This window comes from Scyliorhinus canicula, chromosome 8 (genome assembly GCF_902713615.1).
Source record: "Scyliorhinus canicula chromosome 8, sScyCan1.1, whole genome shotgun sequence".
Lineage (NCBI taxonomy): Eukaryota > Metazoa > Chordata > Chondrichthyes > Carcharhiniformes > Scyliorhinidae > Scyliorhinus > Scyliorhinus canicula.
The window spans coordinates 18,830,936-18,844,561 of NC_052153.1; the positions used below are offsets into that span (position 1 = coordinate 18,830,936).

The 13,626-nt window shown below is 44.8% G+C and overlaps 1 protein-coding gene across 2 annotated transcripts in view; it reads right to left on the minus strand.

The window, feature by feature from the left end:
• The window catches only part of dnah6 (dynein, axonemal, heavy chain 6), a 389,182-nt gene that overhangs the window by 71,559 nt on the left and 303,997 nt on the right, over window positions 1-13,626 (minus strand). For both annotated transcript variants that reach the window (XM_038804236.1, XM_038804238.1), the window contains 7 exons: window positions 12,736-12,871; window positions 11,562-11,746; window positions 9,715-9,905; window positions 6,801-6,961; window positions 4,320-4,408; window positions 1,900-2,046; window positions 675-813 (listed from right to left, as the gene is read on the minus strand). In XM_038804236.1, the coding sequence (XP_038660164.1) occupies window positions 675-813; window positions 1,900-2,046; window positions 4,320-4,408; window positions 6,801-6,961; window positions 9,715-9,905; window positions 11,562-11,746; window positions 12,736-12,871 (1,048 nt within the window). The remainder of the gene's footprint in view (window positions 1-674; window positions 814-1,899; window positions 2,047-4,319; window positions 4,409-6,800; window positions 6,962-9,714; window positions 9,906-11,561; window positions 11,747-12,735; window positions 12,872-13,626) is intronic.

Genomic DNA, 13,626 nt, shown 5'->3' on the forward strand with positions numbered 1-13,626 from the left:
TCCAAATTTATAAAAAAATAAAAAAAATAAAAAAACAATAGTTGAATGCTTACGTGGACAGTAAAACTTACACCAGTGAACCTTTACACCCTAGGGGCCTATATCAATAGGATGAGTTGCCTAACTTAAGTTCCTTGAGGGCCTGAATCGGCAGAAAGACAAGCATTGAGTCAGAACAGATCAGAACAGCAGAAGGACACACATGGAGTCAGAACCGATTAAGTTAACCTCTGGGAGATGAGGGAAAATATAGATAACGTCCAGTTGACTGGATTCAGTACCTGAAAAAAAGAGATCCGATTAATGTAAACCTGTATGTAAACACAATTAAAATGTTCTGCACATGTGATAGTGTATAAATATAGTGGAAATCTGAGGCTTGACAGAGTGCTGTTTCATAGGTCTCTCAGAGATAGTCTTCCTGCATGCTGGAAGAATAAAATGATCCTAACCTGTTCCTAAGTTCATAGAACATCACCACAATAGAATAATTACTGTTTCTCTCTCCACAGATGCTGTCCGTGCTGCTGAGTGTTTCACAGTGTTTTCTGTTTTTATTTCTGTTGTTAAGTATCATGAATAACTCTATGCATATGGTAAAATACATTTCAATCTTTGCACAATGCTGATTTAAGCTGATATTCACACGACAAAAGTAAAGTATGGGGGCTCACCAGTAATGTAAACTAAAGCATCCCATGGGACATTTCCTGCTTGACAGTAGAGGTTCAAATTGAGAAGAGCACATTCTCGATCACTATCACTGAACTCATAACAGATGTTCCAACCCAATGGGCCAAACTTCTTCCTTTCCTGAAGTAACACATCACAACTTCACAACGCGCACAAACAGGCATTTTATTAACAGAGCATCCAAACTATTCTTCAATCATATTTTGCCACAAAGTTTAAACTAGGTCATAATAGCAAGCATAAACATCGAACTGTTGTTATGGAATCACTTCAATGTAAAATAATCTTGCTTTTGAAATGTGGGTAAAGGTGTTTTTCCTTTAGCTTGTAAACAAAAGTGACTGAAAGACAGTTGTTGGGCATGTGATCCCATTGGTCATATTTGTACAGCATATGAATGTGTACTTGCTAATCTTTTTATACGTTTGTTGATAAAATGAGAAGATGGAAAAGTCAAGAGCTTTTGCTTATCGAGTGTGCTTTACATTCTTAATGGCTGCTTATTGGATAAATGGTGTCGAACATGGTGAAACCTCGAAAACACCAGCAATATTGTACAGGGAGGTAATTTGCGATCAGTTTGACTGGAATACCAGTGCGAGTTTCTATTTGCCTGAACTAACAGAAGGCTGACAGATTATCAGCAGTTGGTAAAGCATGTTTACATTTGGAGACCCCTGATGCATCCTGTGCAGAGCCTCCAATACTAAATGCTTATTGTCACTGAAATTCTAGGTCCCTCGTATCGGGGCAGAGCAGAGAGGTTTCTGGTGCTGTCAGGTGGGGTGGCAGGACAACTGGCAACTTGCATCAGTGTATGTGGTCTCCGGCAGAAGCAAGATGTAGCTCCCTTTCCTCACCGTTCATACAATGATTTCAAGGCCACCGACCCCACAAACTTTGGTTGTGTAAGCATTGGATTTCCCAGGCAGCTACATCCCAATATTTACTCCTGAGTGCACCCTCGGTGGATTGCTGACCTCAAAATTGCTTTGTCTATGTTTAAGTGAAGAGCATCTTCAGTATTTTTATGTGTTGCCAATAATATTCCAGATATGAGGAAAACTGATTTTTCACTTCTCACCCCATTCACCACCATTCAACAGGAGCAGTGCAACCAACGAGTTTTGCACAAGTTCAGGACGAGGAATGCAGATTCCTGGAGCATACATTACATTTCCTGCTTGTCAATTAAACTCGGCTTACCTGAATCACGGCATGGAAGAAACAAACGCCAAAGATTAGCTTCCTCCACCTCCTGCCCAAGGCATTCTCCTCAAAGAAAGAAGGTGTAATCTCTGTGAAAGCTCGTCGGATATTTGCACGGAGTCCCTTTGGAGGTTCATTGGTGACCTGAAGGAGAATATTTTCTACTTGTTTTTTTGCTTCATTCTACAGAAATCATTAATGCCCGCTTGAAATACATTTAAAATTCTGTGAAGCAAGCTATTTCTCTGCAGAAAATACAATATATTAAAAAAATAATAATTTGGTTCCCTTCCTGTCCGCCAGATCAAATATTACTGTTAATGGTTCTCTCACCTCAGGTACCATCCACTTCTCCTTCAATTCAATCACCATCACTGCTTTCCTCAAAGAAATCAGCCCCTGAACTGCTCCATCTTTGCAAATTACCACCGCATCTCCAACCTCCCGTACCTTTCCAAAGCCCAAGAACATATTGTTGCATCCATCCCAATCTTTCCAGGAAGACTATGTTTGAATCCACCCCTATCCTTCCCCTGCACACGCACACACACACACAAAACAAAATCAGGTTTTCATCACAGTACCAACAAAGCTCTTAACAAAGTTACAAATGATTACTCATTTGACTAGGACATCTCTCTTCATTCTTTGCATCCTGTCTGCAGCCTTTCACGAAGTTGATCAACCATCCTCCTCTAACACCTCTAACTTCGCCCAGCAAGGTGTGGCTGCATTGGACTGGTTTGGTCCTTATCTGTCCAGGTGTGGCCAGAGGATCACCTGCAATAGTGGTTTCTCTTCTCATCCTAACACTGTTATCTCTGGTGTACTCCAGGTTCTATCCTTGGCCTCCTGCTTTTCATCTGCATGATGTCCTTCAGCAACATCATTCAGAAACATATCTGTTTTTACCTCACTATTACCTCTTTCAACTCCTACACTGTCCATAAACTGTTGCACTGGTTGTCTGACTTCCAGTACAGGACGAGTATAAATCTCCTCCAAGTAAACATCTGGAAGATGAAAGCCATCGTCTTCAGTCCTTGCAAAATACTCCATTCCCGAACCATCGACTCCGTCCTTCTCTTGAGTGACAGTCTCAGGTGAACCAGCTTGGTGTCAAAGCGATATTCCAACTCGATATCTGCAGCATCAAAAAGATTGCCTATTTGCCTCGTTATAACATTACCTACCTCCACACACACACCAGCCACAGCTTAATTTCTGCTGAAAACCTCATCCATGCCTTTAGTTTCAGCTTGACTATTCCAGTGTACTTCTTACCAGCCTCCCACTTTCTACCCTCGATAATCTTGAAGTCATCCAAAATTATTTGTTCGTTGTCTTACTCACATTAAGTTCTGTTCACCTGTGTTCTCTGACCTATACTGGTTCTTGGTTAGGCAATGTCTCCTCTTTAAATTATTGTTTCTTTTTTTCTAATCTGGCCATGAGGCCTCGACCCTCCCTTCTGCTGTATACTTCTCTCGCCATACAACTCTGAGATGGTCCGATGATCATATATCTGTGGTCCTCTAATGCTGGCCTCTAGAGTACCTCAAAGTTTTGTCGCACCAGCACTGGGGGGCTGTGCCTTTGCCTGACATGACACTATGATCTGAAACTCCCTTCCTAAACCTCTCCAACTCTCTGTCACTCCTTCCTCCTATAGGACATTCCATAAAACCTATTTCTTTAATCAATCTTTTGGTCATCTTTCCAAATCTCTCCTGGTGTGGCTTGGTCTCAACCACCTTCGAAAACAATCCTGTGAAGCGACTTGGGATATTTTGCAATACTGAAGGCACTACATAAAAACAATTTGTTATTACTGATGTGAATTCTACATGGGGATCCATACTATTTTTATATTTTATTTGTGGTGAGATGCCCCACCTAGTGGTCCTATAAACAACCAGCGAAATGCTGACCAATTCACTGGGAATTATAACCTTAAGCTTAATGCAACAGTACTTTTCCTTTATTGCCACAGCAAATAAAATGTCAGGTAACAGACAAGTGCCTGTGGATGTTAAAATTGGCTCTTAAATTACCATAGCAACATTTAATAATCCAAACCTGCTCTAATCTGTGTACTTATATTTTCCACTATAATATGCCGTGTGCAGTTGTGGAATGAAATGCTATACAGTGAGTGATCTGAAATACGCTGCCTGAGATTGTGGTGAAGGCAGATTCAATCATGGCTTTCAAATGGGATATGGATAAAGGCCTGAACTGGGGACATTTACCAAACCACAGGGAGAAGGCGCATGATTGGGATGTGGTGAATTGTTCTTCCGCGAGAGTTGGCAGAGACGCAATGGGGCAAATGGCCTCCTTCTGAACTGTAACCATTCTATAATTCTAAAAGTCCATAAAACAATACAGATCCTGGAAATTTCTGACAGCATTACCTTGACGGAGTTTTGCAAAACTGTCACAGGAAAGGTGTTGGTCGGCATGGAGCTCAGGAACAGTCTGAAGTTCTCATGAATAATAGCATCTAGGGAAACACATTTTTCAATCATATGCTAAGTTCTATCTTTGCAAACAATAGGAAATAAATCATTGTGCATGTTGGCTTCTAAAAACACTGCAACTGCCAAAGCAGTGGAGGATACCTTAATCCTTTTTGCCATGGGCTAATTTTTGACTTTTGCAAATTGTTCTTCTTATACATAGAACAGTACAGCACAGAACAGGCCCTTCGGCCCTCGATGTTGTGCCGAACAATGATCACCCTACTTTAAACCCACGTAACCCGTATACCCGTAACCCAACAATCCCCCCATTAACCTTACACTACGGGCAATTTAGCATGGCCAATCCACCTAACCCGCACATCTTTGGACTGTGGGAGGAAACCGGAGCACCCGGAGGAAACCCACGCACACACAGGGAGGACGTGCAGACTCCACACAGACAGTGACCCAGCCGGGAATCGAACCTGGGACCCTGGAGCTGTGAAGCATTGATGCTAACCACCATGCTACCGTGAGGCTGAAGAGATAAAGGAAAAATAAAAGCTAAACCTGAGAAAATATCACTGCAAATGGTGCCAAACTTCAAGACTTTGCCCCAGTGTTTGCAAAACACAGGTGTTGCTATTAAACGCTTCATCCCAGACCCCGGGCGCGATTCTCCGCGCCCCCACGACGGGTCGGAGAATAGCGGGAGGGCTTTCCCGACATTTTTCCGAACCTCCCGCTATTCTCCCCCCACCACGGCCGCCCCACGACACGAATTGCTGCTCGCCGTTTTTTTACGGCGAACAGCGATTCTCCCCAGGCCGACGGGCCGCGTTCCCAGGCCTTTACGGCCGTTTTCACGAACGCAAACACACCTGCTCTCACCTTTCGTGAAAACGGCCGCAAAGTGCCGTCCCGGACAACCATGGCACCGATTGGCACGGCCGCACCACAAAGTAAATTTGCCGCAAACAATCATTCCTGTCAAACTCTAAGGGCCGGATCTTCGCTCCCAAGGCGGGTAGCTTGAGTCAGGAAATTCCCCAACTCGCACCAGGCTCAGTAAAAAGTCACCCGAATCGTGCAATTTTCTCACCTGGTGGTATGGCTGCAGGATGGAGTCAGACCCGCTTACCCTGGAAGCAGTGAGTCAGCGTTCATGGAGGTGGGCGAGTGCCGGGGTTAGCTGATTAACAGGCCTGCCTGGTTTTCTGGGACTTGGTTGCGATTGTTTCAGAAACTGTTAAACCCTATAGCCCTTGCCCCTCACATCCCCTCCACGCTCCCTTCCATCCTCATACCCTCCATGCCAAATCATGCCCCTCACTATGGCTATGGCTATCGCCCCGGTATGGCTCTTCATACTCTCTCAGTGACAGCTGCAGCCAGTTTTTTTTTAGTTTACAGAGCAGGAGATTTTAGAAAAAACTTCAGATCACAACACACAAACAGATCTTAACTGCCCTTCAAGAGCATGTGCTTCTCCCCCATCAATTTGTGACTCCCACACTGTGGAATAAGGCCCTTGGACTGGCTAAGATGGGGTCTGCTTGAACTCAGCACTGAGTTCAAATGGCCCTGCTGAGTTCATGTTTCTTGCCTGTGTGAATCAGACCCTGCCATCTTTCCCCTACTAGCAAAAGTTATCTATTGGAAACGGGTCTTCCACATCCATATCCCAGCTGCCATTTTCAAAGGTACAGTTACACAAAAGTTTGGCTCCAAGTATCTTTCAAGGAACAATAATTGCTCTGAATGGTAACTATGAAAATAACACAGGCCCTGTTTGTTGTGTACTTTAAGTGCCTTTCTAACTCTTCCTAAAAGTTACAATGAACTTGTGTGAAACTTTTACCTCATAAAGAGTTTAAAAAGTCCAAATTTTCTGACAATCATTTTGAGTGACAAACAGAAAAATACACAGTTAAATTTGATGCATTGAGTTGGACTTTGCGAATCAAACAAATGTATTCCGCAATATTCCCCTCTTTCCCTGTTTTCGGACAATCACATTCTGCGAATTGCAAACCCCATTCTAAAAACTTTCCTTTTAAAAAGAATTCCCATATCAAAGGACCAGGAATGCTCAGAACTTGGCTAAACACAGCCTATAAATCCACAGAGCTTATTCTCCAATACTTCATCACTCTTTACTTCATTACCCATGTCTACTTTTATATAAATTGTTAGTAACTCAGAAGAATACCAACGGCAAGAATTTTGAATAGTTGGGCTGCTGGATAACAGCCTTGAACACATAAATAAATGATGATCCCGTAACAATTAGTCATTTGGTCATATGTTGAAATTCAAAGAAAGTGGATAAGCAATCTGAAACAAAATCCTTTAGCTGGGACACTTCCTAATATAACCTACGTTCCTGCCAATGGATTTCACACATGAGGATAATTTAATACTTGTACGTACTTGGCTCGGTGAAGGACTTAACTAATTCCTCCATTGTTAACATCCAAGAAACTGCAAGATGACAATTTTGAAGAAAAATCCAGTTTCCTGTCTTCAGAGCTTCTTTAATCAGTTTTTCAGCGATGGGCCCTTGCCCTTGCCCCAAGGAAATGGATAATACCCTGCATTATGAAAGCAAGTAAGAGTGAATACGAGTTAGTCAGAAGGAATAACATTGATCTAGACAGGAATACAATACTATTAAAATGCAGTGAAAATTAGGATATGTTAAATTGACATCAGATAAAACCCAGTGATCCATCACTTCATATCACGTGGTGAATGAACATTTTCTGATGTTCACCAAAAATGAAACAGAACTGCCCCGACGAGCTGAGTTTATATTCAGGAAGACGAAAAAAGGTTCATGGTGTCTGTTGTAAGAAAATAACAAAGTACATCTGAACTTCTGAGCAAGTGACAAACGCCGCCATTCCTGCTTCTATTGGCCCACAAGGAAATGGAGAACCATTTGACATATTTTTGTGGGACACTTCTTGCCCCGCTGCTACTTGCCGCCAACTTCCACTGGCTGCTCTATCATGGGTTTTGCCAATTTAAATTGTGCTATGGTTCAAGTAATGCCATTGGACACTGACATTTAAATGGTAGCAAGACACTGACCTGTTTATATAGACCTGACACTGTCAAAAGTCTGCAGTTCACCTGCAGTTAAAATAGCAGTGAGTGTGAGAATACTGAGAAACTCCTGAGCATCATTTTGACGACCTCTGCTGACAGCATTAAAATTGACCCTTATGTATGTCCACCTCTTTTACCAAACTTACTTGTGTATATCTACTTTTAGGAAATAGTAGGAATTTGCAACACACTTACTCCTCCACGAGGGCCACCATTTTGACTGTTTAAAGCCAGCCCAAAAACATAGCTTGCTCTTGAAGCACAGAGTGCATCCCACAGCTGCTAAGTTGGTTTACCATGTCAATGTTTTGGGCCGACATGAATTGGGACCTAGAGACAAGGGGCGGCATTCTCCCCTACCCGGCGTGACGGAGGGTGCCGGAGTAGGGGAGTGGCGCCAACCACTCAGGGGTCGCGCCTCCCCAAAGGTGGGGAATTCTCCCCACCTTTGGGGACCAGCCCCGCGCCAGAGCGGTTTGCACCAGAAGACTGGCGCAAACACCCAGCGCCGCCAGCAGCGGGGCTGGCCGAAAGGCCTTCACCGGTCGGCGCATGCGCCGGCAGCTGGCCGCTGACGTCACTGCCGGCGCATGCACGATGTGGTTTTCCCTTCCACTTCCGCCATGGTGGAGGCCGTGGCAGTTGCGGAGGAACATAGTGCACCCAGGGCACCGGCCCGGCCCCTGATCGGGGGGCCCCGATTGCGGGCCAGGCCACCGTGGGGGCACCCCCCGGGGTCCGATCGCCCCCCGCCCCCCCAGGACCCCAGGGGCCTGCTCGCGCCGCTGTGCCCGCCGTTCCAGAGGTGGTTTAAACCTCGGCGGCGGGAGAGGCCTCCCAGCGGCGGGACCTCGGCCCATCCGGGCCGGAGAATCGGCGCAGGGGCCTCTCCGATCAGCGGGGCGAGATTCCTGCCCCCGCCACGTCCCGGGTGGCGGAGAATCTCTGCCACGGCGGGGGCGGGATTTTAGGCGCCCCCAGGCGATTCTCCGACCCTGCTGGGGGTCGGAGAATTTCGCCCAAGGTGTGCAGTGGTGAAATGTCACATAAGACATGCTGGAAAAGTTCCTTAAATTAAATAGAAGTCTACACTTTGGACCATCCTGGGACTGATTTGGTGCTATATCTCACAGGAAGAGTACTACGACCACATTATCCTGTATAAGCCACTAAATCTTTTCTGGCTGATCAAATTCTCACATGATCACATTGGCATCCATGGTCTGAAGTGGTGATAGGTCAATGAGGTTGAACATCTCACGATGTGGAAATCTGGAAACCAAAAGCCCCTGAAAATAAGCACATTTTTGGCTAAAATATGGGCTACTGTCTACGCAAGAGACAGAAGGAGCGATCACTGGGTTTTAGGAGACAATGCTAGACAGATCAAGGGTATTCTTGTTGCAACGGCATGCCAGAATGTGCCAGGGATGTACTTCTGAGGTTGTATAAGGCTCTGGTCAGACCCCATTTGATGTATTGTGAGCAGTTTTGGTACCCCGTATCAAAGGAAGGATGTGCTGGCCTTGGAAAGGGTCCAGAGGAGGTTGACAAGAATTATCCCTGGAATGAAAAGTTGTCGTATGAGGAATGGTTGAGGACTCTGGGTCTGTTCTCGTTGGGGTTTAGAAGGATGAGGGGGGATCCTATTGAAACTTACAGGGTACTGCGAGGCCTGGATAGAGTGGATGTGGAGAGGATGTTTCCACTTGTAGGAAAAACTAGAAGCAGGCCAACCATCTCAGACTAAAGGGGTAATCCTTTAAAACAGAAATGAGGAGGAATTTCTTCAGCCAGAGGGTGGTGAATCTGTGGAACTCTTTGCCGCAGAAAGCTGCGGAGGCCAAATCACTGAGTGTCTTTAAGACAGAGATAGATAGGTTATTGATTAATAAGGGTGTCAGGAGTTATAGGGAGAAGGCAGGAGAATGGGGATGAGAAAAATATGAGCCATGATTGAATGGTGGAGCAGACTCGATGGGCCGAGTGGCCTAATTCTGCCCCTATGTCTTATGGTCCAAAACATGCCCAGTGGTATGAGTGCCTAGGCGCCTCATGCAAAGCTCTCCTTCACTAATCCTTCAAACTGGACCACAGTCAGTTTTACAGGGCAATGCAACCACCATGATTGCGACCCACAATTATTCTAAATCAATACCTTTACCAGCAAGTGTTGGCTAGTTGTAGAAAAAGGGCATTCGTAATACCTCGGCCAAGTGAACATGGAGCTCACCTTTCACTGTAGTCCTTTTCTTTTGCAAATCTTAGGAAGGCTCCCATAGGATCTGAACCAGTACTTAATATGAAGACGAGGGGAATGTTATTTGACATATCTTGATAAAGAGTAGCTAGATCCACAGGAGGGTTCTCCACAAACTCCTTCCCAAGAGTTTCTATGACAAAATCTGTGATTGCAAAGACTACCTGGAAATAGAGAGAAAAAAAATCTAATTGTCAAAATGTCTTACAATCTATTTCTTGCCTTTGTGAAATGTTTTCCGACTTTGCCGACTTTTGAAACAATGGGGTAGAAATTGCTCCGAGTGTGTTTTCATAGGATGGCAGGGAGACTTTCGAGCATGTTGCAGCTATGAATGGAAGAGTGCAGCAATGTAAGGAATATTATGAAAATCGCTTATTGTCACAAGTAGGCTTCAAATGAAGTTACTGTGAAAAGCCCCTAGTCGCCACATTCCAGGGCCTGTTCGGGGAGGCGGGTACGGGAATTGAACCCACACTGCTGGCCTTGTTCTACATTACAAGCAAGCTGTTTAGCCCCTTGTGCAAAACCAGCCCCTTGTAATGGAGTTGTCTCATTACTTTAGATTTGCACCAACTGTTGCTCCAGCATTGTGAGTAGTGAATAGAGTATGTTAAATGTGAAGAAATCTGAGCACTCACTGTTTAACCCAGAAGGGGAGATGCCAGCCCTCCACAGTGGGAAGGAAGGAGGTGAAAGGTCAGGTGTTGAAACAGCGACTTATAAACTTAGATTGGGTGATAACTTTGTTGAATAGCTCTGTTTAGTTTTCACTAAGGCTAACCCTAAGCCTCCAGCCAAGTGCAACTTTAATTCTCCATCAAACCCACACTCTAACTTCTCAGCATCCTGCACTGTGCCAATGAAACTCAACACAAGCTCAAGCAAAAGCTTTCTTTACGGCCTTCCAGCTGTAACAATGAGTTTCATCACATTAAATCTTAATCACTGCTCCAATTTAAAGGTAAATTCACCATAGTTCCAAATTACCAGAGGCTGACTTTCCCCTTTGATTGGGGGGGGGGGGGGGGGAGAGAGAGAGAGAGCTGGCTGGTGGTGGTTTAACCTGAGAATCACCACACCTCAGGCAAAGGGCAAGGTTGAGAAGGTGGAGCCTTCATGAAAAGCCTCAGCTGGTATGGGAATTGAACCTTTACTGTCGGCCTTGCTCTGCATCACGGACCAGCTGTCTAGCCTGTTGAGCTAAACCAACCCCCAACCATTTACACTTCCACTTGACCCAATTTATTCCTCCATGCTTGTCTCAGTTACACGTCCTTTCATTTTGCACCATCACCCCCTTTTGTCATTTAATAATTTCTAATCTTAGTTATATTATGGAGCTTCCCTTTCATTTTTTCCACCCACCTCTTATCCCTTTTCCCTACCTCTGTATTTGCTTAAAATGTGTTCATCACCAACATCTTCCACTCCTGATGAAAGGTCATCGGCTTAAAATGTGGGCCGGATTTTTACCGGCATATTAGCGAAGTGTTGGTCACCAAACAAAAAATAGAAGCTGATTGCTCCCATGAAGCTGGTGGCCTCCCCACAGAGATGGCCCACTGCCATCAGCAAAATCCCAAATTTAATGGTCCCTCCATTGAGCGGGCTGCCGATTTGCCATGGCACCAAGCTGTCCCAACACTGCTCTCTGCTATTTTACTGCCACCTCCACCCTCACTCCCTCACCCCCACCCGACATTAGCCCAGCACTACCTGGAAGCTGGTAAAATTTCAACCAGCAATTTACTGGATCGCAACTAAACATTGTTCAGATATACCTATGGTTAAACAAACAGATGAAATTAATAACGTACCTTTTCTTCCATAAAACTTTTAATTAAAATGAGTTTCTGAAACAAGGTCAACCTCTCATCCCAGTGGCCCATGACAACATATGCCTGGTCTTCAGCTTCAGTGTCTGGTGGTTTTGGTGAATATGGTGGCAAATCTGTCAAATAGCCTTCATAAGATGGTGGGTTGATGCCAAGGTCAAGACGTCCTGAAAGAATGGTTGAGAAAGATTATCAAAATTTCTGGCCCCGCGCCTTGATCAGGAACTCTTCATAGAATTTACAGTGCAGAAGGAGGCCATTCGGCCCATCGAGTCTGAACCGGCTCTTGGAATGAGCACCCTACCCAAGCCCACACCTCCACCCTACCCCCATAACCAGGCAACCGCACCCAACACTAAGGGAAATTTTTGGACACTAAGGGCAATTTAGCGTGGCCAATCCACCTAACCTACACATCTTTGGACTGTGGAAGGAAACCGGAGAACCCGGAGGAAACCCACGCACACACGGGGAGGATGTGCAGACTCCGCACAGACAGTGCCCCAAGCCGGAAATGGAACCTGGGACCCTGGAGCTGTGAAGCAATTGTGCTAACCACTATGCTGCCGTGCTGCTTCAGTTACCTTCACCTGCTAACTAAACTACCAAGCCTCTGTGCTATGAAAGCTCCAGATTGCTTCTCAATCTCCCACCTCTGAAGTAGGATGGCCTGATGAATAGGCACTTCAAGTCATTGAAAACAAAACTAACAATGATTAAAACAGCGACAGTAAAGGCATAGTTTACTGTCAGAACCAGATGCACAATGACATTCAATCCTGGAACTTGCCAGCACCGTAGCCCCAGGCAATGGTTAAGCAACTTGGCACCTCCAGAGAGTCACAACAGTTTCCAGCAGATGATCACATGTGGGAGGGTAGTGGAACCTTGAATGGAGGAAATGCCATCAAACGCTAGATGATGTACTTCTTGAATGAGCCAACTGGATCCACACTCCGCAAGGTGTGATGCAGCTACAATGTATGACAAGTGACTGAAAGAACCACGACAAACAGTCTGACACATGACAACAGAGTTTAAGTTCCGACCTTAAAGTGGAGGTTAGATTCAGGGTCTCTGATGAGAGTCGACAATTGATGTTGGGGGAAGTGTTGAGAAAATGCAGGAAATAAAAATTAATGCATTTGTGATTTACCTAATTTGATCTTTATGTGAGTTGCAGCGATTTCCTCTGAAATGCCCTTGAAGCATGGCAAATGGTCTTCAAGGTTACAGCATGTATGCCACACTGCAGTTCTCAACCAACTGATTGGAGGTTTTGGAGGACGCTCCTGTATGAAGGAAAAACTAGAATTCAGCACCATATCTGCCATTTCAATTAAACAGCCCATCACTGAGAATTAGTTTTGTGCATTTGCACGTCAGAGAGAAATGACATTGAAAATCGTAAGGTACAGTATTTGCCATCTGCTTTCCCACTTTCCCTCCTCCTTATCTGGAGGTGGTGGCTATTTCTGTATTTTATTCTATGGGCCAGACAACAGCTATCTTGTCTAAATGGCCACAGGTGACTCTAGACTATGTCAGTAATCTAAAGAGGAGAACGGACATTACAGTTATGGTATATAATACTATCTGCAGCGGCAGCACGGTGGCACAGTGGATAGCACTGCTGCCTCACGGCACCGAGGTCCCAGGTACGATCCCAGCTCTGGGTCACTGTCCGTGTGGAGTTTGCACATTCTCCCCGTGTTTGCGTGGGTTTCATCTCCACAACACAAAAGATGTGCAGGGTAGGTAGATTGGCTATGCTAAATTGCCCCTTAATTTTAAAAATGAATTGGGTACTCTAAATTTATTTTAAAAAAATACTATCTGTGGCTACGTGATTTAGCAAATTGTTTGGAAGAGTTTAGTTGGAAGATTGAATGGTACTTAATGTCAGTAGAAATAACAGGATGGTTGGATTTTCATAAAAGATTATTCCTTTTCAATGGTATCCCATTAGTTTTCTTCAGAGAGCTTTATCCTTTATGACCTACAAAAGGTGCCTTCTCTATATTGTGTCCTTGAGGAGATGAGGATT